Source organism: Dipteris shenzhenensis, chromosome 17 (assembly GCF_047967505.1).
Source record: "Dipteris shenzhenensis isolate YYH24624 ecotype China chromosome 17, Dip_SZ_1.0, whole genome shotgun sequence".
NCBI lineage: Eukaryota > Viridiplantae > Streptophyta > Polypodiopsida > Gleicheniales > Dipteridaceae > Dipteris > Dipteris shenzhenensis.
In genome coordinates, this window is record NC_141612.1 from 53,237,245 (window position 1) to 53,262,252 (window position 25,008).

Below are 25,008 nucleotides of genomic sequence, written 5' to 3' on the forward strand. Positions count from 1 at the left end.
AATCAAGACTGCAATCGAAACAATGAAGGCAAGACTGAAGTTTGTAAGGACGTTACTCGGCATTGACGAATAATCTGGACATGGGCATGGCAAAAACCTGCCTTCTAAGTTTTTAATGATCTTCCTTGCAATCCTCACCTTGTTATTCCTGGAGTAATTTTTTAAAAGCTGTAGTAATGTTTCTGCTCCAAGACACTCACTGGTAGACAAACCCCCTTCAGCAATCTTTAAGCTCCGCTTCTGTCCTAGATGTGCTTTCTGTTGTTGCGTGTTGCATTTGAAAGCCACTGTCGGTAGCACCTCTCTCAGGTACTTTAACCATTTCTCAGCCACTTCTCTTGGAACTAAATCTGTTTCGAGAAAATCGAGAGTTAGTATTGATTTATTCACACCAAGAATGTGCACAGCCCTTACCCCCCCACACAATACACACCATGAGCATGTCCACAATTGGATGGACATCCTTACCCCAAATTATCCAAGAAAACAGCAAGTAGTTTCATGGTATCGTGCCACTTTGTACCCACTGAGTTACAAAACTTGCTTCTACATTTGCCACTCACTTTTTTCACAAGACCACAATATGACATATGCTTCCTCACACACAACAAACGTTCGAAGTGCTCAAAGTAAGCAAGCCAATGACACTGAAAGTAAAAGCTGGCAGCCTGGCTGGAGGAACCCAGAAAATACTAAAAAGAGTATAATTCATGTGCCCATCAACCCCGTGGATTGATCGGCTCATACAGAAACTGAAGGATATTTTGCAAGCCATATGATATGAACTCCCAGGAGCTTGCTTTCTTCCAATTTTCTATCAGCAGACTTTTGTCTTGCAACAGGTTACAGGAGGGTTTGTACGCTGGCAAAAGTTATTGGGCTCCAAAAGCAACTGATTAGGAGCCCGTTGACTCCAGCATTCATCTAGGTTTTTGACAGATTCTTGAGGCCAAACATCAAAATATCACGATTGTCAAATGCAGTGGACATCAAAAGTGCTCGCGAGAAGCTTCTTTGATGCAGTTTCATGCACCTAGCTTTGATGGGAAGACCCGTGGTTGTCAACCATGTTATTGTCACCACTATTTGATACATCACCTGCTACTTACTGCTTTTCAATTTCATGTAGGCATTGCATCAGGCCCCTGCTCAGCCATACATCAGTACTCCCATACCTCTTCTCTATCGTAGGAATTTTGCCAAATTCCGCACACGGTCACATACCTTGGCAATGGAGACAGGAACTTGGCTAAATCTACCGCGACATGTCAGAGTTTGCAAATTCTATGATTCGCAAACAGTAGAGACAGAGGCACGTATAGCCCTACACTGCCCCCGATATGCACACATCAGAGACGACTATCAGCAGATACTGGCAGACACCACTCAAATCTCGTCAGTTCTCTCCACTGCCTCTCCGGCAGCGTTGGGATCTTTTGTCACTCGTCTTTTTTTGCACCGTCAAGAACTTGAAAATTCTTGACCCCTCCATAGCGGAGGAGATTTTTGTACTGAGGATTAGGTCCCATGGGTCATTTTTGGCCCCCCGAGGACGATAATAAAATTCTACTTCTACTTCTACTTCTCTCTTTGACCAGGGGCTGGTACAGAGAAGGGGAAGAATGGATGGAGCAATGGGAAATAAAGGCTCTTGATACACTAGAAGAATCAGGTGAAATCAGACACTTAGTAGCATAGACAATGCTACAAAAAATATGGCACGGTCCATTAACAAAAATGCAGTTTTACAAATGGAAAATCAACCTGATGGACAGCTATGCAATGAAAAATATCTTGGGGATGATATTTTAAGGACTAGTTCACATGAGCTAGAAGAGGAGAAAGGCAGATGGATGTGGCTCAGGATTCCAAAAGAGGAATGGTTATGCAAAATCTCCCCTACAACGGAGATAGAAGATGAGCAGCATGTGCTCTTGAGATGTTGAGCATATGCATGCATCAGGGAGAAACACGGAGATGGTAGAAATAATCTGAAGAATCTATTGGAATAACCAGCCCAAAAGCTTAAAAGCTACCTAAAGGAAATCTTGGAGCACTGCAGCAAAGTTATCGGACTAGCACACAAAATGGCTCTAGCACACAAAATGGCTCAGGAAATACTCACGAGTCACAACATAGAAAGATTTGTGAGAAATTCTCTTTCACTGGATGTAATTGACCACTATTTAGTGTAATAGTGGTCAACAGTCCAATAGATCTTGTGGGTTCTCAAGTTGACTGTAATACAATCATAGCATCTCTCTCTCTCTCTCTCTCTCTCTCTCTCTTCCCCCCCCCCCCGTTTCTCATTCTTGAATTTTTTCTCCTCTCCTCCTTTTTCCCTTTTGTTATTCTAGCATTGGATTTTATAATCACAAAAGGCCTTACAGTGTAACACTAGGGAACAGCCCTGAGAATAAATGCATTGGGAAGAAATTCAAAGATGCATCCCTTGTACAAGTTGGAAAATATATGATCGTGCACCTCTGGCTCACATTAAGGCTTTTGGCACCATGTTAGAACACGCAGCGGAAAATAAGTCATCCATGAGATCATGCCTAAGAACTCTCAGGATGTGCACAAAAGTATACAAATTACTACCACGCTCAGACCTGAAGTACACAGCAAGATAAATAACTGAATAGCAATGTCCAAAGATATGACCCAATACAAATCGCACTATGTAGATAGCAGGGTATTCCCATTCTGTTGCTCGCACCTGCAGCTGTGTGCCTCTCCTATGAGGTCTTCAATGGCTCAGGGAGGAAGGAGCGCAAAACTCTCCATCAGCACCGGCTAAGGGCTGCTGGATCTGCCTTATCTGCTGGTGCCTTTGTTGCACCCTGCTGGTACTAGGATCCACCTTCTCTTGTGCCTGGACGCACATCTGACAGCTGGACCAATGGATGGATTCTCAGAACCTTGCTGCTGTCTATGAAACCGAGCTAAAGGGCAATAATCCATAACTAATATACCTAGATGAATCCAGGAACATTCCTAAACTCATCCTCTAAAAACACAACATAGTGCAGTTTCAATCTCATGATAGTCACTCATAAGATTGAAAACCATAAACACTATCACGCATAGCAGGGACTAACTACTATGACATCCATAACTAACTTGACATCCACATTAATCACAGCCACAATGCATCACTTTCAGCCACTTCCATTAGTTAAATACAACTGAGAAATAAACTTTAAGACACTCTAAGGGAGGCTAGAATGCCCGAGCTCAAAACACCATACACAAGAGATGCAGATTGGCCCAAATGCTTTGGCACCCCTTTCGGTAGTTATTTATTTCTTCTGTCAATGGAATGTGCACTTTCAACAAGGGCTCTCTCTTGAACTTGTCCTCACTCGCAATTCCACTGTCCAGACTCCAAGCCAATTCCTAGCTTCAATAGGCATCCAAATTCAAGCACAAACTAGCACCCAACTGCCAAGGCAAGGCTAAGGCATTCCAGAGTGTCTGTGACCAACTAAAAGCTGACAAATGTATTCCACAAGGCATCCAGCTTGCGAATGAGGGTTTGGCAGTCCCAGAGTCCAATGTCCAGCTTCTCAGGGCAACAATGCAACAACACACATCCCGAAATGCAGAATTGACCTCAAGGCAAGATGGAATTCACAATATTGACCCTCTGACAACAATCTAGGCACACCCTCTGTGTCTGGGTGTCTATTCACAGCCCAATTTGGCCAAGAGAGAAATTCGAACCACAATAAAGCAACACAGAGCTTCAAAAATGACCAAAAGAATCCAAATGAAGGTGGAAATCACTGTACCCGCTGTCCATGGAAGAGGGGCGATCTCTGGCCTCGCACCTATCCTATGTCCAAGCCCCCAGCAGTGCACAGATGTCCTTCAGTCACAATGGAGTCCAGATACAGCAGCCAATGAACTCGAACCAGCAACGGGTGGAATCAAACCAGCTCCCACGGACTCAATTCCAGGCTGGAACACCTCCGGGAGGCAGCAGATCCACAAAGCAAGGGGGCAGGAGAAGAAATCTGCAGCTAGGAGAGAGACGAGCAGAAGTCCATGTAGAAATGAGCACGGGGCAGAAGCAAGAAGCTGTACAGCCAGCCCAAAGCCCTCGTACTGCGTGCAAGAGAGCCATAAACAGCTAGCAAATCTGTCTCTAAATGTGTGAAGGGGCCGTACAGCCAACAAATGCGTGAAGGAGCCGTACAATCAGCCAAGAACCTCGAAATGCATGCAAAGAATCCGTACAACCAGCAGATCTGCCTCAGGATGCGTGCAAGGGACCGTACAGCCAGCAATCACCTTCGGGATGCATGACGAAGGCGGGAAGATAATCACGGGCACGAGCAAGAAGCCAAACGTCCAAGGTAGAACCTCCAAAATGCAAGCTACAAAGAGAAAAACATGCATGCAATCACATGCAAGGGAATGGACTGCCACGTGACTCATTAATGGCTCTAACCCACTTTTGTGGGTCTCACTTGTGCCTTGCCTTGGGCCCAACATATTGGGCCCTCTTATTCCTTGCCTTGGCCTAGCACTTGAACCTAGTGAATGCACCTAGGGATTGGCCCCACTTCTAACATCAAATCTTAGGGGATTTTAGGAAGTTCGCACTTCTTCAATCTTAGGGGATTTTAGGAAGTTCGCACTTCTTCTAGGCCAGTCCCCGAAGGCCGAAGTATCCACGGGTTTATTTGCACATAAAATCCACGTCCTTGTGATAGTCTAGATCTGCTTGCTCTATCGCCTCTGATGAGCACTCCTGAGTGACAGCTACAGCCAATGGGGGCCTTTTATAGGGCTGCAAAGCCCCTGGAACTGGCCAACTGCCAGTCTGCTCAGCCGGCCAAACTAGGATTTAGAGCTTGAAACAAGTAAAGCCTTGTCCTCTGTGTCTTTGTCCCCGTACTTCTTGTCCTGCATGAACATTGGGCCCAACTCCTCAAAAGTGGGTGGCTTGGATCACTCTGCAGTAGTTGGGGCCATAACCGAACTCCTCAAGCTCTTGGGAAGCATATTCAGCAATAACAATGCTATCTGATTTGTGTCGACCTTCTGACCTACAACTGGTAGCTGATCCTTGATAACCTTGATTTTAACCAAATGCTCACTTTCAATATGGTCCAGGTCTCTTCTAATGTATCATCAATTAGATGTGCAAAATCACTTGAGTGGCCCATTATGAAGGGCCTTCTCAAGGCCTGGGGAAAAATTCAACAAGACCTATTGTTAGCATGTAGGGAGTGCTTACCAGTATGCCTAACGCAGCGGAATGATCTCAAATCCTAGCTGATCTCTCTCAGATAAATGCCAAGACTCTTACTAATAGACTAAGTCCCTCAAGGACTTCACTCACTGGACTGACTTTGGAAATTTGAATACCTCACATAATCCCCTTTGCATTCATTGCCTTGCTGTTGTGATTGACCCTTACCCCAGTTGACCACTTTCAGCAATCACAATAAACACACTCTTTCTACTTACTGAAATTGCATATAGAAAATACAGTATCGAAAGAAGAAGAAGAAATCAGAGCATATTCAACCACAAGCAAGGGAAAACTGCTCAAGCTGCTGGGCAAAATAGGAATCAAGGAGGATTTGCACACTGTAGAGAACCAGATAATAGAAAACTGTGGTCACACTCCTTCAATTTGCAGGGCATTGAAGGGCTTCAATGGCTGTAGGAAATGTGCAGCAGAAGCCTGTTTATAAGCAGAGAGGAACCCTGCAAATCACCCAACTGGGTCTGCAGACAGGCAGCCTCTATCTGCAGTCTGCCCGATCTTATACTGTCAGGGTATTTCACTGCCCCCATTCTGTGAACTATGCTGCTCCACTGCCAGGCCTATACATAAGCCCTGGCAGTCCTCTCAACAAAGCCTGTAGATGCTGCCGCACAGCCCTGTGCATTTGAGTCTGCAGATCTGCTGCCATGCAATCCTTTGCTACAGTCACGTTTGACACAAAAGCGTCTGCATACTTCTCCAGACATGGCGCAATCAGTTCCCTACATGTATTACCCCTACCCTGGTCTACCGATCCCTTTTCCTCCTCATATGAGGGCTCACAGTGGTCAGTGACCTTTCTTAACACTGCCTCTCAATGACTCAATTGTGGACCAGTGCCCATGTGTCTAATGAGATGCTCCAACTGCTCTCTGGGAAGACCTTGTGAAAATGTCGAAGATGTTATCTTTTATTGGACAGTAAAGCAGCTCCACAATCAACTCTCAAATAAATTGGTATTGAACCTCAATATGCTTTGTACGAGCATGAATACCGGGTTCTTTGCAATCGCTATGCAACCCATGTTGTTGCCTCCTCATCAAGAATCCCCATGTCCTCTAGTATCCATTTAAGCCAAACGGACTCACATGCTACTAAACAAGCTGCCCTATATTCTGCCTCCGTGGAAGAGAGTGCAACTATCGTTTCTTCTTGCTCGGCTAATATATGGCACCTGATGCAAGCATGAAGCACTAGCCTGATATGGTTGTGCCTTTAAGGTACTCTAGAACCCTAAATCCAGCCTTCATGTGATTCTCCCTTGGCTTTGACGATAACTGACACAGCAATCCCACTGCAAAAGCTACAAACCATTCTTCAATAGACCGCTGCATCAACTAGGTAAGATGTGTCCTCACTCAGCTTTGTCCTGACCTCCATTGGGGTTGGTGCTTCTCTGCATTCCTCCATTGGGGTTAGCATCAGATGGACTACGAGATAAGCCTATTCATACAAGGAGTCATCTATCCTTTGGCACCATGCTCTCAACACTTGTTTCAGCCCATAGAGTGAGCCTGCATACATTCTTTCCTTCAACTGGTTGTCAGAAGTTCTGGCTGCTCAACATAAACTTCTTCCTCAAGCTCACCATTTAGAAAGGTAGACTTCACGTCATCTGAAAGATTGGCCACTAATGGTGGGCAGCTAAAGCTATGACCATGCATATGGTAGCCATCCTGCATGTAGGAGCAAATAGACTCCATAGTCAACTCCCTCTACCTGTGCATAGCCTTAGACAACAAGTCTCGCCTTGTGCTTACCCAAAGTACCATCAAAATTGTAATTGGGGCAATAGACCCACTTGGTTCTGCAAGCATTCTCTACACTTTTACCAGGCGAGGCGTTCCCTGGATGTAAAGACTCCCCTAGTTGGTAGCCCTTGTTCCGGAGATTCCCTAGGCAGTGAGCTGGGTTCTCCAAAAACAGGCTGGTTTTTTATAGCCAAATTTTCTTTGTTAGCTCCCTACAAAAGCTGATTTGTACGGGTTTTTTCAAGCATTAATAGAATTTTCTTTGCTCTTTTTTTCGGGGGAGGGGGGGGGGGTTAGCGGGGGGCCCACTTGGTTCCTACGATCTTCCTCTTATGGGTTCTATCAACCAGGTCCCAAGTATGGTTCTTCAAATGGCCTCAATTTTTGCTTTCATGGCAACCTGCCATTCTCGAATTCCCTTTGCTTCTTCAAAGGTCCTTGATGCCACTATCTTCTAGATCTAAACCATCAGAGCATAATTCACAGTAGGTGCTTTCCTCCTTACCTCCGAGCTGCTCTCTAGAATGATTGTGACTCCTGAATCCTCCAAGGTCTTCAACTACCATCTTGGTAGCTTTCTTTCCTTCATCGGGGTCCATTTTATTGGCTCAAGTGCCTAAGACTCTGTTAGAATGTCACTGTCCCCACCTGTGAGCCCCCGATTTGACAATAGCACCTGCCAGCAGCAGCCTATAGGCCCAGCAAATGGGGCCTTATATAGGCCAACCTCTCGGCCCTAGAACCCGACCTGGGTCAGCCAGTCTGTGAGCCCCCATGGGGGTCGGTGCAGCAGGAATAGCCAACTGGCCAAGTCGGCCAGTTTTTGGAGCCACAGGACCTGCTATATAAACCCCCCCTCCCCACACTTTCTCTCATCAACCTACACCAAACGCCTTGCACCCAGGCAGCGTGTAAGGGAGGGAGAGTACTCAGTTTGTGACAGCAACCCTTCCTGCCTTTTGTGTTTGGTTCGGAGCTTTGTCATCCCATATTCTGTGCACGAATACATATCTGAGTTTTGTCTCTATCTCTCTCCATCTCTCTTGAGAAAGGTTTTGTGTATGAGTGTGATCATCTATCTAGTTTACTGAGTGTTGTATGAGCTGCGATTGGAGTGAGAGGGGTGAGAGATTCTATCCTCCAAAGAAAGATTGACTACTTATTGTGGAAATTTTGGATGTAAAGTTCATTTGCCTAAAAATAAAATATTAAACAAGAAAACATCGACAAAGTTCAAGCTGTCTCCCATTGCTTAAAAGCCAACCCATGTCTGCAACCGAGATATGAACACTCCAGAAAGGAGAAAAACCTTCTGCAATGATACCAAATAAATGAAAGTGCAAACGCCACACAACAATACATCAATGTTTTTATTTGACACGTGTAACGTCAAATAAGAGGGACACAGCTTCGATGTCTCATGCCACCTTTTTCATTGATTAAAGAATAGGTTTGTTGTTACAGATGAGCCCTCCCCTGAATGCATGATCATGTCTACTTAAAGGGTTCATGCAAGGCTTTGTGCTAGAAACTACCAGGGCTAACAAATGAGCTGAAGTCTTGAAAATAAAGTATCAAGCACTGAGAGTTAAACAACTAGACTAACAAGAGAGATGAGGCAATAATCGCTAGGTGAGACATGTCCATGTGAGCTATATGAAAAGCAGTCCCCTTCATTACGTCCTCTATTTTTTTCCTTAAATACATATTCCCCTAGACTTCTACGAGTTCATAACAGTGCCACGTTAGAGAGTTGCGTCAGCTAAGAATAACTAGTAGATTGTTGTGATTTCCCATGTTTGTTCGCTCTCCGGCGTGCTTTTTGCAGACTAAGAAGTCCCTTGGTGTGACTCTCCGCGTATTCTTTTGTTCTTTTTTAACTCTTTGCAGATTTCGTTTTCCCTTCTGACTACTTTTTAAATGGCGTTTTTACCAAGGGCCCGTCTCTCTCTCTCTCTCTCTAAATCTCCTTGCCTCTCTCAATCTCACATAAATCTCGCTCCCAATAAAGCTTGGGCATTCATGCTCTCTTGCTATTAAAGTAAGCTGGTAAGCGCGTTGCCATAGCAAGAAGAAATGCACGACTCATGAAAACATATGTCCAACTATATAAAAACAAAAGTCCTTTGGAAATTCAGTCGCAAAGAGCAATGTAGAAGACCGGAAGTGCACTTGTCTGAGATTGGAGGTGAGAGGGTGTACCAATCTTATTTAGCAGCAGAACCAGGTTCTTTGTCGGGCCAGACTTCAGTATAAGCCTTTCGACGTCCTTACACCGGCTTCCCAATGGATCTCGAGCATCTAAAACCTGCAAAATTACGTCTGATGCCTCTATTACCTTCAGCAATTCCTTGTAGAAAGCCCGCTGAGACCCATCTGTAATGATCGACACAATATAAAGGTTAAAGCTTAATGACGACAAAGAGATACGTCAAAGTGTACTGAAGATAATTAAGACAGTAGAGACCTCGACTCGAACTTGCATTTGCAACCTCTTTCCTGGATCGACTACTCTTTTCAAACTCTGAACTTCGATTAGCGGCAGTTTGAGCCAGTTCAGCGAGACCAGATTGTTCGTCATTGTTCAGACCAAGCCGCCGTTTCTCGGCCTGATGAAAATTTCGACGGAGCCTTAAACGATGAGAAAATTAATTACGACTTCGGTGGACAGGATCCCCGACTTCAGCTTACATATTTATCGGATAAACCGTTAGAGAAAGGAGCAGAGGAGGAAAAGGCAACCCTTTCTTTCTTATCTTGCTTCTTTAACTCCACTTCTTCAAGGGCGCGAGCACGTCTGGCCTCCAATGCTCGAAGTTCTTGCTCTTTAAAGGGCCACGCATTTGGTATGCCAGGATCCTTCAACACGGGCTGCTTCTTATTGCCAAGTTTCTTAGCTTCCTTGGCTCTCTTCCGGTTGTGCTCCTTCACCTTCCTCAAAATTTTGTACTTCTTGCGCAAGGGGACGCGCTTGCTCTTGCTTTCTGCAAACGCAAAACCACCATAAGCAAGGGAGACGACGCACGGTCGAAACTTCTACATACACAACATGGATCGGGAAGAATCAGGTACTCTTGCTCTTCTTCACCATAGCTGCTGCTGCGGCCTCTCAACGAACAGCAACCCTCAAGAGTCGAAAGCAGCGCCTTTAACAACAACAGTTACTAAACTAGGGTGAGTAGTAGACGCATTAGTTAGTAGTATTGTTCAATAGCCCCATTTCTATAAATTTTAACTTGAGATGAATTACATTCAATAGGCGTCCCTCCCGGACGTGGATTTTCTTTTGTCCTTCCTTTATTGCAAGCTTGATTCTATGTTGTAAGCACTGAATAATCTCACTAATATATGAAGTTTGTTCCTTTTTTTTTTCTTTAAGGTGCAACATGTTTGTCCAAATATAGTCTACAGTTGATCGTTGGTGTGTCAATGTGTTGTTTCATTTTGTGATGAGTCATGAAGCGATGGAGTTGTGACATGCTTGGTGTTGATTTATTGTAGTCAATGTTAAACTCTCCCAAGATGTGAGTCAGAGCCGCTAGGATTAAGGCCATGAACATTTGTTGAAGTCCATGAATGAGTATGTCTGTGCTTGGCTTATAAACATTAAGTAATGCTAGCTTTCCTAGTGTTGTCCATTCAACTATGGTGAGTAAGCATTCAATGCCTTCTTTGAAGTAGTAGCTCTTCTGCGTAAGGTTTTTTTTTTTGGGTAAAAAGTGGCAATGCCCAGCCCTTTGTCTTGGGACATGTGATTGAAACTAACCAGGCCAAGGCTTCTTGATTCTGGGTGCATGTTTCTTGAAGACAAAGTATAGTTGTAGCAGAAACACTTTAATATTAGCCTCATGTGAATGGAATGGCCTTGTGTTTAGTGATTGCAAGGTCTGTGAGAAGTTTTGTCGTTATGCAAAGTCTACTTGGTCACGTTGCCATGAGCACTTGTGTTTAGTGATTGCAAGGTCTGTGAGTTGTGCAAAGTCTACTTGGTCAAGTTGCCATGAGCACTTGGAGGTGAGGTGTTCAATTTTCTAGAGGGCTATTGAGTCGACCTTGTTGATGTGTTCTTCTTCTAGCTTTGTTAGAATGTAAGGATTTGAAGGACCACATACACTTAATAGTAATATGTAAATGAGACCAAGCAACTTGATGTGAACGCATCGAAGCCTAGCATGTCCATGGAGAGACCTTGTGATGATGATTGTGCAAGCATAAAGTGCATTGAAACCCACATTGTTTAATGGATAGCCATGAAGCTACAACTTACTAAGTCATAACATAGTGGGAGATGACAAACAAAGAGAGGTGATTTGCTAGGTGTATAGAAAACCTATTGCATGGGAAGCCAAATCTACATGCTTTGTTTTTCGTGCAAGTTTTTCTATGTTTGTACACTAGAGCTCTTTGTTTGGCAAGTCTAGCTGCAAGATGTCACTCATGATGTAGCGGTCAACAAATTCTTCTATATCTTGGCTTGAGGAGATCCATAAATAGGTGCATCTTCGATCTCAAAGCAAGACATGGTCATGCTATCTCCCTTTGTTTTGAAACTTAGCCACAAAGAAGAAGCCACTTTGCCTAGAATAGCTGGGTCTTGCTCAAGTAAGTGCTCCATTGCTTGGAATATATGCACGTAGTACTAGGTTTTTGTTACAATGCCAAACCAATTAGGCTTTGCACATGCATGGAGGAGGCAATGGGTTATAGGGGTGTGCATTGTTCTATAGTGCATGCAAGCAAGATAGTAGGGGATGCCATGGTTTTAAGTAGCGAGGAAGGTAACAAACAAAGATGGAGGGCCCTATTGTCATACCTTTTCAAAGCAAGTTTTTCTTTAATTTGTATTTGTAGCTTGCAGACGTTTGAAGGTATGTGATGTCATAGAAGCCAATGCTTGGTTATAAAAAATGTTCTACATTTGTGTCTTCCAAAGAGTCTTTGGCTTGTATCGTCTTCCATATTCCTATTGATAAAAGATAATTGTGTTCCCCTTAGAGCATGCATTAATCACCTCTACTAGCAAAGAGAACTTGAAATGCATCTCTCCATTCCTCGTGGACCCGTCCATATTGCTACTAGATTTTGACACATTCTTGGAGCAACTTGCATTTATGGAAGAAGATGACATACTCGCTTTGCAGCTAAAGACTTCACAACCTACATTGTTGTTCAAAAGGCACTCGAAAGACATTTACACAGATAACTTTAATCCAATCTTGTCTAAACTATGGGGACCCATTACATGTGTCTATTGTCTTAAACCACCATGGTGATGTAGCTTAGTTGAACTTCAAACATGACAAAGGTTGACATGCCCTAAAAATGAACGTCCTCACAAATGAGCATGTGCGTAAAATTGGCAACACAATATTAAACGCACAACATATTAGTGCGCAACAAGCTATCTACTTGTCACTCTCATTACTCCTTACAAGTAGCACAAGGGAATTTTCTTACATATATACAAGCCCAACGGACAAGGACACCTACTTACTGAAGCGACAATGGCAATTAGAGAAAATGGACCCACTCAAACACAAATCAAACCTCCTAGCATCTTGTGTGAGAGCAAATACACAAATAACAACAATGGCTCGACAAAAAGAATGTGTATAAAGACAATCTGCTTTGACAAAATAGCAAAATGAAATATCATGAAACCATTATAGAGAACTTAACCTATTGTATTTGCCTTTCTTAACTAAGGAACACGCTTTGAACACTAACTTGCCCACATGGCATGATGTTTACCTTTATGCCAAAGACACAACCAAAGCAAAGGAGGCAACAGTTTGACAAGCATCAGCACATCTACCTCATCATATGATTCTCAACAAAGAAATAAATTTAATGAATTTGATTTTGCAAAAGAAATGGAACCTATCAAGAAGATAAACTACTTGACCAATTGACATATAAAGTCATGCCCATGCAAAAATTGAACAATGAGCAGTGAATTATCTTGGAGGACATTTAGTTAATGAAACACACATCCCCATCATCTCGTTTCCACCTATTCTTCTTTCGTAATGCACAACATGCAAAACTTTCACACACTTGCTCTTGGTCCAAACTCTCTTGCAGCACTACTCTCACTAAGAGACAATGGACGTAGGCCTCCCACAAGCTTTGCTACTCATATAGATTGGCAAAGTAGCCCACAACATAGGAGGCATAACCATACACTCATCATTGCATTTGTTCTTAATGATATTGAATTAGAAAAGGCTCGTGCTTGAAACACTACAAATGCTACCCGCTTTGTACATAAAGTTGGAGTTGCTAGTCCTTGACGAGGTGTCCTTGATAGGTCTAAACACATTCTACGGTGGATATATGCAGGTAAGAGACCAAGCACAATCATTTGGAGCCCTTTGGTGGTGTTGATGCTCTTCTTTGTGGCGACTTGTGCCAAGCTATCCCCACAAAAGACACTTGGATTTTTCTAGAAAAGTGTACATCCTTGGCAATGCTACCTTTCTTTTGAAAGAACCATGTTCGCTACTATGAACAGAGGAAACCAATGCACCAAAATAGTACTTCTTTCATTGAAGTTCTTAACAAAATCCACGTAGGGAGGCACACTTCAAGCGACTTTGAAAAGATGAACAAAATGTACCAACCCTCCATGTCAAAGAAACAATTGGTTGCTCATCTTTTCTACATAAACGCTTTGAAGGACAAGCACAATGATGATGTATGTATGCCACTCAATGCCCAACCACACATCCTTAAGGTGGATGATACAAGGCATAGGACTTGCAACAAAACAATCCAAATACTAGATGACCTGAAGTCTACTAGAAAGTTGCACACACAGTGAAGACTTAAACCATGGATGCTAATTGAGATTTGTTCAAGCAACTTGGACATAAGCGATGATGGTGCAAACAATATCTTCAAAGACTCTAGAACGAGCGAAAAATTGACCGCTGCCTAGATTTAATTCAATGACACTCGAACATGAAAACTAACATGCGCCAACAACAAGTTATTGTATGGAAGCACTTGTACAACATGGAGTCCAATCCTTCAAATTAATCGCAAGTTTCAAGTAGGGAAGAACTACCTCGACACCATATGCCACTCCTAGTTCTTGATCCACTTCACCAAATTTGTCTTTGAAGATACTACTCGAGGTGAAAGCTTGAAAGGTGCAACCGGTATAGCTTTGTCTTTGAAGTCAACAACTTGTTGGCTATTGTAGATCTTATGAACTAGAGTCTCTCTTTCAACCTCTTCTTGCAAAGTGCAAGTTGAGTTGTTGGCTAGCAGAGTGAGTTGCTCTTCTTGGGGTGCGTGCAATCTTGCTATGTGCTACAACTAGAGAGGGTTGAGCTGCACATTGTGATGTTTGTACAAAGGGCTATAGAGCAGTTATTCAATGCACAAATTCTCTGAGTGTTAGGCAGACGACAACACTCATATATTTTTGCATGTACTGCTTTTTCTTTATTACGACCATTACTATGGCACTGTCCACTATGATACGTGAAAGCATGCGCTGTGCTCTACTAGTATCTACAAAAACGTTCACTACACTTCCACACAACCCAAATTGCTCGTTAAAGGAAACCTCATGAATTTGGACGAAAGATACTCTGATGGCCACCAAGTGCACCTAAATGTGATTGAGTTTACAATGCGACGGTCGTGTTTTTGGTAGAAAGTGCCAAGACTTTGTTCTTGCATAATTGTTTCAAGAAGGAGAGAGAGCATATGATTTTTTTTGTCCAGGGATAAGTCTTATACTAATAGCTCATTTGTTTATAGGAATTGCTTCATTACTAGATCTGCCTTGATTAACAATAACCACATTGGTATCCAAGGACAAATTTTGTCATTTTGATGGTTTTGAGTAGAAGAGTCAGTAGCACGCCATCGAAGCTTCTTTCACAGGAGCACACAGTTGGGAGGCAGCGCCATCTATTGTATCAGTTCTGCAGTAATCAAATTTTTGATTCTCCATACTATCGTGTTTTCTCTAGCTCTCTTGCTCTGCCATGGTGTTTTGTTCTTGCTTCCATTTCATGCCTTTTGTGATTGCCACACTTGCATCCTCTCCCTTCTCTCCTTCTCTTCCCCTCCCCCTTCCCATCCTCTCTCCCCTCTTCCCCTTCCCCTTATCATTCTCATGGAGTCACAATTGCAACTCCTCGGGAGCCACATGAGTGACACTTGTGGATAGATCTTGCTTGCATATCTCTCAACAACAAGGGTGGCTTGGAGGTGAGCACTCCATTGGCATGCTAAGGACTACACAGTTAATTTGTAAAGGAATGTCAAGCAACCAATAGGAAGTGCAACGAAATCTAGGAGCGTCCTCCATTGCATATGGAGTTTGAATGCAATTCGCAAAACTTTCCCTTTTTCTAAGTCGTTCATTTTGTTGGCACCAAAAGGTACTTGCAAAGCTTTTAATGGGTTGAGAAAGCAATGTGTTTTCCTTAGTAGTATCAGTCATTTAAATTATGTATACTTTCTTCGCAATTGCATTGAGAGTGTACCTATTATGTGGGAATTGTCCATTGTATGCATTTGCAATGTCTTTAACAACCAAATTAGGTGACACTTCAACAAGTCACCTTAGTTGCTCTTCCTGCTCTTTGTTCCAAGCAATGTACACCCGTTTCTTGGTTGTTGCAAACAATGAAGTTAAAATAGGGGGGAGCACATGACTTGCCTAATAAAAGAACATAAGGATGTCGCAACTCAAAAAGGTTCACTCCAAACACAGAAATCCTTACTCCGTCAAAACATAATACCTTGAATGTGCTATCAAATGCATTCGAGAAGTGCATCAAACAATCCAAAACCAATTTGAAATCTTGAGATTTGATGCCATGGAAATGGAAAGAATGTTTTCCAATGAGTCATTAGAGAAAGATGAATAAAATTCTTACAAACAATTTAAGACATCTACGTTGTGTGGGTCCTTCTTAAGAAATACTTCCCTTTTTCAAGAATCATACACAAAGAAACTTGTAATCTCATCCATGTCTTCAAATCTATAGAGTTTGTTTGTTTGCTAATGTGCTTTCAAAATAAACATCTACAAATAAAGGATTTAATAGTCAAGGAATTTCAAAAGGCAAAGAACTTCTTGCTTTTGGAATACAAGTACAAGTAGTACTATCCAATGAGAAGATTACATCGACTGTCTACATCAAATGCAATAGAAAAGTCGAAGCTATTGATTGTGAAGCTCCCACTTGGTTTACAATCTAAAAGCAAAAAACACGCACAAAGCACACTTTTGTGTGAATGTCTAGGAAGGGGGATTCCAAGGAAAGAAGGGTGTTAACATGGTTTCCTCGAATCTGCACCAAGACCTTCATTCCTCTTGCAACAAGATACAACCTTTAAGACAAGTGACCTGTGTTATTTGTTGCACAATATCACAGGAATAACAATAGGTGTGCTCTAGATCACTGCTCAAATGAGTGCCTTTACAGTAGTCACATTGATGCCCCATTAGCTGCACATTTAGATTTGTAAAGTGTAGCACACCAATTACCTTGTGGGCATATCCTATGTTAGATACTTGGCTACTAGTAAAAGCTTGCTTCAAATCTTCTCTCTTGCTCGCCTCTAAAATATTTGCCAAAATGGTAGAGTCAAAGACACCCAAACTATGTTTTGCACACATGTAAGAGGCATTTTCAAAGCATATATCACAATTCTATTTTCATTGTACTCCTAAATGAGCTGCAATGGAATGGTCTTGCATTTATTGATGAAGGAGATAGCTGCTACAAGAGGAAGTGTTAGCAAAATGTTTGGAGTCTAGACAAATTGAAGCAAATATAGCAAGATTATGCTTACAGCTGCTCTATCTTCATTGTAAGGGGCATCCTTGACAATGACTTGATTAATAGCACTTGCACCTTAATGACCACAAGTGCTATCATGCCCATGATAGAAGAAATAATTCCCTTGATGATCGGATCAAGGCCGACACCCAAGGGATGTACGAAATGATTTTTGTTCCCAATAAGAAGCAAATATTCCCCATCCATGCCAGTTCCTTTTGTGGTTACCATTGCACCCTTGATCCTATAGTAGAAATCAATTTCTAAGATATCCTTGAGTTGCAGAGCATATGCATGGGGGACAACTAAAGGCACGGTATCACAATTGTCATTGTCTATGAAATCAGCTCTTATGCAAGTGGGATATGTTGGATCTCATGCCTTATAAGTGCCATACTTCACCAAAAGTTTGCCTACCACAAAGGCCAACTTGTGGCATATGAACTCTAACAGTTTGCTTATGTGGAGTACAAGCAACAAGTTTCCTCTACTGACACGTTTATTACTTTGCAAGACCTTGCATTGCAATTTGTGCTTAGAAATGGGGGACCTGTGATATGTTTTTCACTTAGAGGGTTGATGGATCTTATCTCCTCTTCGCCTTACTTTTATATGATTGGGTTCTTGCTAGCTAAAATATTAAATGAAAGTGCAATGAGAAAATGCTTATGAATTGCAATACACTAACTACTTATGAATTGCGACAAAAGAATGTGCAATTTAAAATACATAATAGAAATGAGTTGCCTAGTAAAAAAAATTTCACGTGTGCTATCCATAAAGTTGTTGAGAAAGCTTTAAAATAATGATGTAGTTTTCATAACACTTATGGATGGAACCCAACATGCTTATTGAGTCTCATCTTTTTGTGAGTTTCGCAAGTTTTGGGGGTGATTCCCATCACATCCATACAATAAGAAGATGAAGCAAAAACTTGTCTTAATATTTCAAATAAAAATAATCTCTACACAATCTGCTCCTTAACCAAGATTTAACCAAGATCTGAAAAGACAATGTAAGTGGTGCTTCACCAAGGTGCTAATCTCTGTAAAGCGCTATAAATGCATGCATGAACTCCAGTGGAGGTATTGCAACAAGAAAGATAAAACTACTTTCTAAAAGCAAAGAGCATGCATCTAGCGATAGTTTTAACTACATCATCGAATTACAAAAACATATACTATTGAGATTCAAAGAGACCCCATGTACTATTGAGAAAAGAATCCCTTCAGCGGTGTAACCCTTGATGTTATGGCTACATGTTTTTGCTAGTTCTATTTAAACCATAAATCTAAGAAAGAAAGAATATGAAGTAGATGTGAAAGTGAGAGATCGTGTTAAGCCTACTCTAACACATAAAGGAGAATCAAAGCACCATGAGAGAGACATAAGGTACACAACACTCAATCTATTCTAATGTGCTATTGCAATATAAGAGATAGGATTCTTATAGAGAGAGAGCCTTTTGAATAGTCAACCCATGTGGTATCCTCTGATCCACATATAATCTAGTGGTTGTCCTTCCTCCATACCTTCACATCACATAGTCCACATCCTTGGGTGGCTAATTTAATTCTTTCTACACATTGGCTACTGCAAGGTCATCAGACAAGAGTTACAAATCCATCACCTCCCCTTAGTGCATACCTGCTACTTAATGTGGTTAAGCATGGTCTTACAAGATCAATAACTCCCCTGGGTGCATACATAGCTAAACTCAAGCGGTCAGGTTCGATAATAAAAATCAAAGTCTACTCATTTGGTGACCTTTACAAAACATGGGCTAAAGGTGGCAAGGTTTGCATCTTAGTGCATTTTGTTGTTATTGCCCTTTTGTTCATTTCTTGACGATGACTCTGCATAGTTGACCTACTATTGCTTCAATGTGCAGTCTTCTTCTTTGTGTCCCAACTTCTTGCAATGGTGACACTTTGGTTTGTTCTTCAATTTGCAATCACTTTGACAATGACCCATCCTCCCACAATGATAACACTTCTTTGATGCTTTACCGAGAACAATACTTGTTCTTCATGGTTGTTGCTACGTGTTGATGTAGATGCCTTTAACTCTCTTTCTTTCTCAAGAAGAGATGACACACATTCCTCAAATTTTGGATCTGGAAGATTCTTCAAGATTTTTATCAATGCATTATACTCTTTAGGCTTTTAAGGAGGATTGCAAGTGCATCCTTTTCTCCTACTTTTGCATTTATGCCCCCTAATTGGGTCATAATGCTTTGATCTTGTTGACAAATTGTGCCATGGATTCATGGAAGCTCATGTGCAAAACCATAGAAATCAATCTTAAAATGAATTTCTTGGTTCTTTGCTTTTGCTCCAAACACTATTTTCAACTCATCCCATGCACCTTTTGGCATGATCCTTAGAGTCTATATGATGAATTATGTTCGCATTATGTATTTGTATAAGCAGAATGGACCATTTCTTTCTTTAAAGCAAGCGTTGTTCTGGTCTAGAGTCACTTCCATTTTGGCTAGAGCCTTGTCGCAGTTGTTGGGTCGCATTGGTCACAGCTACATGTTGCTAGTCCATTGAGTAGATGTTTATGTTGGTCATCGTTTGTTATTATAGTCATCACTATTGAAGCTGCAGGCTTTTGCCTTGCTGGAGTTACACGTCTATGGTAGAAGTCGCCCATGCTTGCTTTGTTGTCAGTTGAACTGCTTGGTGAAGGCCATTTTGCTGGCTATTATTCTTGCACTGCTCTCACTTTTTGCAGTCAGCTTATAGAAGCCACTACCAAAGACCTTTGCATCTCTCTAAAGGGACTTGTTCTCTCTCAATAACAGAGATAGTCGACTTCTTATTTCTTTCTTGCTCCACAACCTTTCTAAAAACTAAGGAATAGAATGGACTTTTCTTTCAAACCAAGTCTCAAGTAGAGCATTCAAGGAATGACCTCTCAATGACTCAATATCTCTCTAAAGCTTTTCTATACAGTGATGCATACCTCCCAATGACATGGATCATGTTTATATCTTTGCTAACATCTTTTGATAAGAATCATTTCACTATAATTGGGAGGACAAACAACCCAAGCAACAAAGACATAGATAGCAATGCATCACAATCGTAGTTATAGTAATGCATCACAATCCTAAGAGAGTTCAAGCATTAATATCAATTTGAAACATGTGGAATGCGTATAAGAACTTGTGCCAATCATGGGACCTGAGGCTACAAAGCTTATTGTACTTTGTAAATGCTCCTTTCAAGCAATTCATGTGTCCCATCATGTCTTAAAAAAGGAAATGTCCTTCTTGACCATCGCTCCTCTCTCTAGGAAAAGATCCATGGTGCTTTCAAGAGAACAACTCCACCACCACACATTTGGGGACACAACTTGGTCATCCTATACATTTCTCTTAAGCCTTCTCATGCTTCCCATGTGTCTTTGGCACCAACCAAATGTGCCTAAATAGAATCCCCCACATTCTTAAAGATATGGATAGGATCCAAGAGATGATTGAACTATAATGACCCCAATAAAGAAGCTTGTGAAAGATCGATAGCCTCTTCATATTGAGTGGAGGATGCTCTCCATTCACTATCCAATATTATACCAATCACTTGCCTTCAAAGAAGGTGTTTTAGCACCAATGAACCCTTCACCACAGTAGGATGGACACATGGAGGTATCAAGTATGAAGGACAGATGGGATTGGGTAGTGGGGAGATTCAATAAAAAATTGGACAAATGGAATTTGGTAAAAAATGGATAGATTTAATAAAAAATTGAAGGCTCTATAAGAAAAGTAAGGTGCACAGGTGGAATAGTTTCTTATTGCTAAAGAACTTTCTTGATTATCTAATTCTAAGTTCTTATGTCCCCCTCATGACATAATATGAGGTGGCACTAGAATGAGGTTAGGTCCTAGCATATGACCCATTTAAAGGGGTCCTTTAGAGGTGGTCAACTCTAAGATCAAATTCTACTAAATCGATACTGCATGTACCCTTAAGTTATGGACACCCTTTGGTATCTATAAATATGATCCATGGCCCATATTTGGGCATCCCATGGGGATGAGCTCCCTGGGACACCGAGACCTAGAGAGAGAGAGAGAGAGAGAGAGAGAGAGAGAGAGAGATTTAAATTCAACAATGAACATAGAAAGGGTATCAACAAATATGCAAAAACATGTAAATTTCAAATCTAGGGGATATGCTTGCTCGTAGGTGCTATATGTGCTTTTATATCATGAACCCCATCCCTCCCCTCTAAACCAAAAAAAAAAGGAAAAATAGAATGAGTAGTAAAGAAAGGAGAGAAGTGGAGAGAATGCTAGGGTGTAAATTGTTAAGATTAAATTTTAGGGAGTGGACTATTTAAGAGGAAGTCTTAGGGAGTGCATGCATTATTTATCAAGGTTATGTAATTGTAACAAAACCTCTTGTAAACAAAATTTGATACAATATATGTGTTCCAACCCTAACATTACACTCAAACACACTCAATGCACTCCTAGTGGACTTCCAATGCTAATGAATAGGAAGAAAGAGCCTCTATGACTAATAAAATAGGGCTGCTAGCTAAATCCTACTACATAAGAGCTAGATCCATGGAAAAAAAAAAGCACCATGATGCAACAAAGATGCATGCATCCAAAACCTTGTTGTGCCAATATGTCGATTTGCCTTTCGAATGTGCCCTCTAAGTGAGCAAGGATTCATTAGAGGGTGAAAATACCCCTCCATTAGCTACAAATGATTCCTTGCCAATGTAAGAATTTGTAGGAGTTAGGGCTTGGTGCACATTAGTGTGCCCATACGAAACCTACAAGATCTTTTAAGAGAGAACTGATTCTTAGTATTTTCATCACTTCATCAAGTAGGTCTAGGTGTTCTACTAGTTAGACCTTTGCTAATGGACCTCTAATCAGGGGTGCCTTGTCGAAAATCCTATAATTGAGGTAGCAGGCCTTGTAAGGGCAAGCTTGCAATGTTGGGGTCAAGTGTATCAAACTATTTACCATCTAGCTCACCATGGCCTAGACTATTTGTGTTATGAAGCTTTTTTACTAGTTTTGCTCAAATGGCACATGCCAAAGCCTTGGCATCTACATAACTCTTTCATGACATCTAACCAATTCTAATCTTGGATTGTCTGGTATGGAGGAGCTATTCGCGGTCCTAGTAATCCAATCTTACCGAAGCCTATCTAATGACTCATATTATTACCTTATAACCTTCAATTAGATCATGAGTCCACCTTGGTGAGAGAATTTTAGGCTTGCAACCCAAGGGGGTTCACTTATCAAACATAAATAAAGATCATGGCATTTCCCTTATTAAAAAGTGATCCAATGTGTCCCAAATGTAATCATTTGATACACAACCATAGAAGCAATGGTAGATCTACATCAATGGTTGTGTCTATGTGGGCGTGGGGTTTCCTACCAGAAAAAGTGTCGGCATGGGATTCATTTGTCAAACATAGATAGAGTTCATGGGATTTGCCTTATTACAAAGTGGTCCAATGTGGCCCAAATGTAATAATTTGATACACAACCATGGAACCAATGATGGATCTACATTAATGGTTGTATATATATGGGCATGGGGTTTCCTAAAAATAAAAGTGTGGGTGTGGAGGTACACATGTACACGTGAGCATATGTACACACACTCACACATAATGACAAATCTACTTGCTTGAATGTGCATGCATGTTCAAATGTGAACGCACTCCATTTGCCTAGAAAATGCTTGCACATGATCATGTGCATGTGTTGGAGCATTAGTGTGTGAGAAGTGAGATGTGCCATGTGTTTGCATGTGCATGTGTGCATGTGTATATGCATGCATGTGTGTGTGTGTGTGTGTGTGTGTGTGTGTGTGTGTGTGTGTGTGTGAAGACTCGAAAAAACCCCATTTCATAGTGAAATGAAAATAATTTTGGTAATAGAAACAAAAGAGAAAAGAGACATTACCAAAAACTGAGAGGAGCACAATTTGCAAAAGACTTATAGAATGCATGATTGTATAGACAAGTTCTGCTTAGATAAGTTGTCAAAAGCATCACTTTTATTGAATAGGAGAGACTGCATACCTACCACCATCCAACAACAAAAATGATAAGAACCATATTTTGACTTAGTTGCGAAGACAGGTGTCATAAACACCCCTTCCTTGTTATCGGGATCACAATAAAAATAGTTGCTGACGCTGTAGACTTATAAAGCTAATTTTTTATATTATGCTTTGTGTAACAATAACTGGGGTGAGTTAAAGGAAAAGTAAAATAAATGGTTATGTAAGGCGAAAAAACTTAGTCTATTTAGGTGGTGAATGTGAAGGAGAAGGAAGAGGGGAGAAGTTAAGGATTAGAGCAATAAATGTAATTTCAAGAGTTAGAGAATAAGGGAAGAAGAATTTATAAGAAAGAACAACTTAAAGGAGTTTCAAAGGTATTTGAAAAAAGAAGAAAATTAAAGAAGAAATTTTAAAGAAGGGAAAACTAGAATAATTGGGAAGAATTAGGGGAAATAGAAAGGATTTGAAGGAATTAGGAAAAATACAAAGCAATATGAAGAAATAGACAACAATTAGGGGGAAATAGGAAATTAGGATAAGAACTAAAGAAAAAAAGGGGAAAATTGGGAGAATAGGAAAAAAAGGAAAAAATAGGAAGAAATATGGAGAAATAGGAAACAATTAAGAAAAAATAGGAAATTAGGATAAAATAAAAGAAATTAGGAAAAAAAGAGGAAAAACAAAACTTAGGGAAAAATAGGGATAGAGAGGAAAAATAGGGAGAGGAGAAGTTTGAGTGAGTTGAACTTAGGGAATATAGAAAAAAGAGAGGAGTGAGAGGAGAAAATAGGAAAATTGGAAGAACTAAGGGAAATTTAGAAAGAGAGAGAGAGAGAGAGAGAGAGAGAGAGAGAGAGAGAGAGATAAAGAGAGAGAGAGAACATAGAGAAATATATAAAAAAGGAAATTAGACAAAATAAGGAGAAAAATAATAGGGAAAACTTAGGAGAATTTAGAAAAAATAGGAAAATTTTAGGAAGAATTTAGGAAAAAGTATAAAAATAGAAAAATATTAGGAGAAAAAATATTTTTATTTAAAAACAAGTTTTAGATTAAGAAATTGTCAATTCATCTCATGCCTTTGGGGTGTCTCCATCCCTAAGTTGGAATTGAAGCTATTTAGGAAATTTTGCTGCTTTATGGGGGCCATCATGGAAGGATGAGGAAAGGGGTCAACACACCTTATAGTATAGATGCCATTCTTTTGGACATGCCCACTCGCATGAAAGTGGGTAGGTTTGATATTTGCTTGGCTGGTGTGACAGAAATTAGAAGAAAGAGAGGGGAAGGGTAGAGAGTGTGGTAGGAAGTTTCATTTGAAGAGACAGAGAGGGGAGAGAGAGTTAAAAAGTTTTACCAAAGGGATAACAATGGAAAGAATGTAAGTTGCATGGAAAAAAGGAAGAAAAGGATTGTGTGTGTGTGTGTCATAGACATTTACAACACACCTTTCCATAGTGAAGAGTAGACAAATTTGGAGTAGGAAAGAGAAATGTTTAATAGATAAACTTTGCAATAAACATCACAAAAAATGAAGCATCATTAAAGGATGAACAATTTTTTCTAAAAGAGAAAATGGGAGTAGTAAAGCTTTGACAAGTCATTGGCAGCATCACTTTCATTGAAGAGAGGAGTCTACCTACCTGCCACCAACAAGAAAAACATGGTGAGAACCAAGTTAAAGCTTAGTTGGGAAGACAGGTGTCATAAAAATCCCTCCCTTGTTATCAGAGTCACAATAAAAATAGATACTTAACAACAGACTTACAAAGCAAGTTGTAAAAATTATGAGTGAAAAAGGTTTGTATGTAGTGGTATGATAAGTGAGGCATTTCTAAAGGACAAATTAAGTTTAATGAGCAAAATTATAGAAATGAGAGAGAAAATGGTAGGAGAGACCCTTTAGACAACAATTAGGGGAAGGGTAGTGAATTGGAGGAGTTTGGTGAATGTGTGATAGGTGGGAAAGACCATAAATAAGAGGGGGAACTTTGAAAGGACTAGAAGCACAGCAGCCGAGGCTGCGAGCTTGGAGGCAGAAATCAAAGCTAGAGGGTAGTTTCACGATGATTCAATTGAGTAGAAGGCTCCTAGGTCGACCACTG

The 25,008-nt window shown here is 40.9% G+C and overlaps 1 protein-coding gene across 1 annotated transcript in view; it reads right to left on the bottom strand.

Moving 5' to 3' along the window:
• Positions 1–10,182, bottom strand: part of NSN1 (GTP-binding family protein) — a 75,563-nt gene extending 65,381 nt beyond the window's left edge. The window contains exons 1-5 of the mRNA XM_087388420.1: positions 10,108–10,182; positions 9,778–10,019; positions 9,503–9,644; positions 9,238–9,411; positions 139–350 (exon numbers count right to left, since the gene is read on the bottom strand). Of these exons, the coding sequence (XP_087244546.1) occupies positions 139–350; positions 9,238–9,411; positions 9,503–9,644; positions 9,778–10,019; positions 10,108–10,126 (789 nt within the window). The 5' untranslated portion in view covers positions 10,127–10,182. The remainder of the gene's footprint in view (positions 1–138; positions 351–9,237; positions 9,412–9,502; positions 9,645–9,777; positions 10,020–10,107) is intronic.
• Between the last annotated feature and the right edge of the window lie 14,826 nt (positions 10,183–25,008).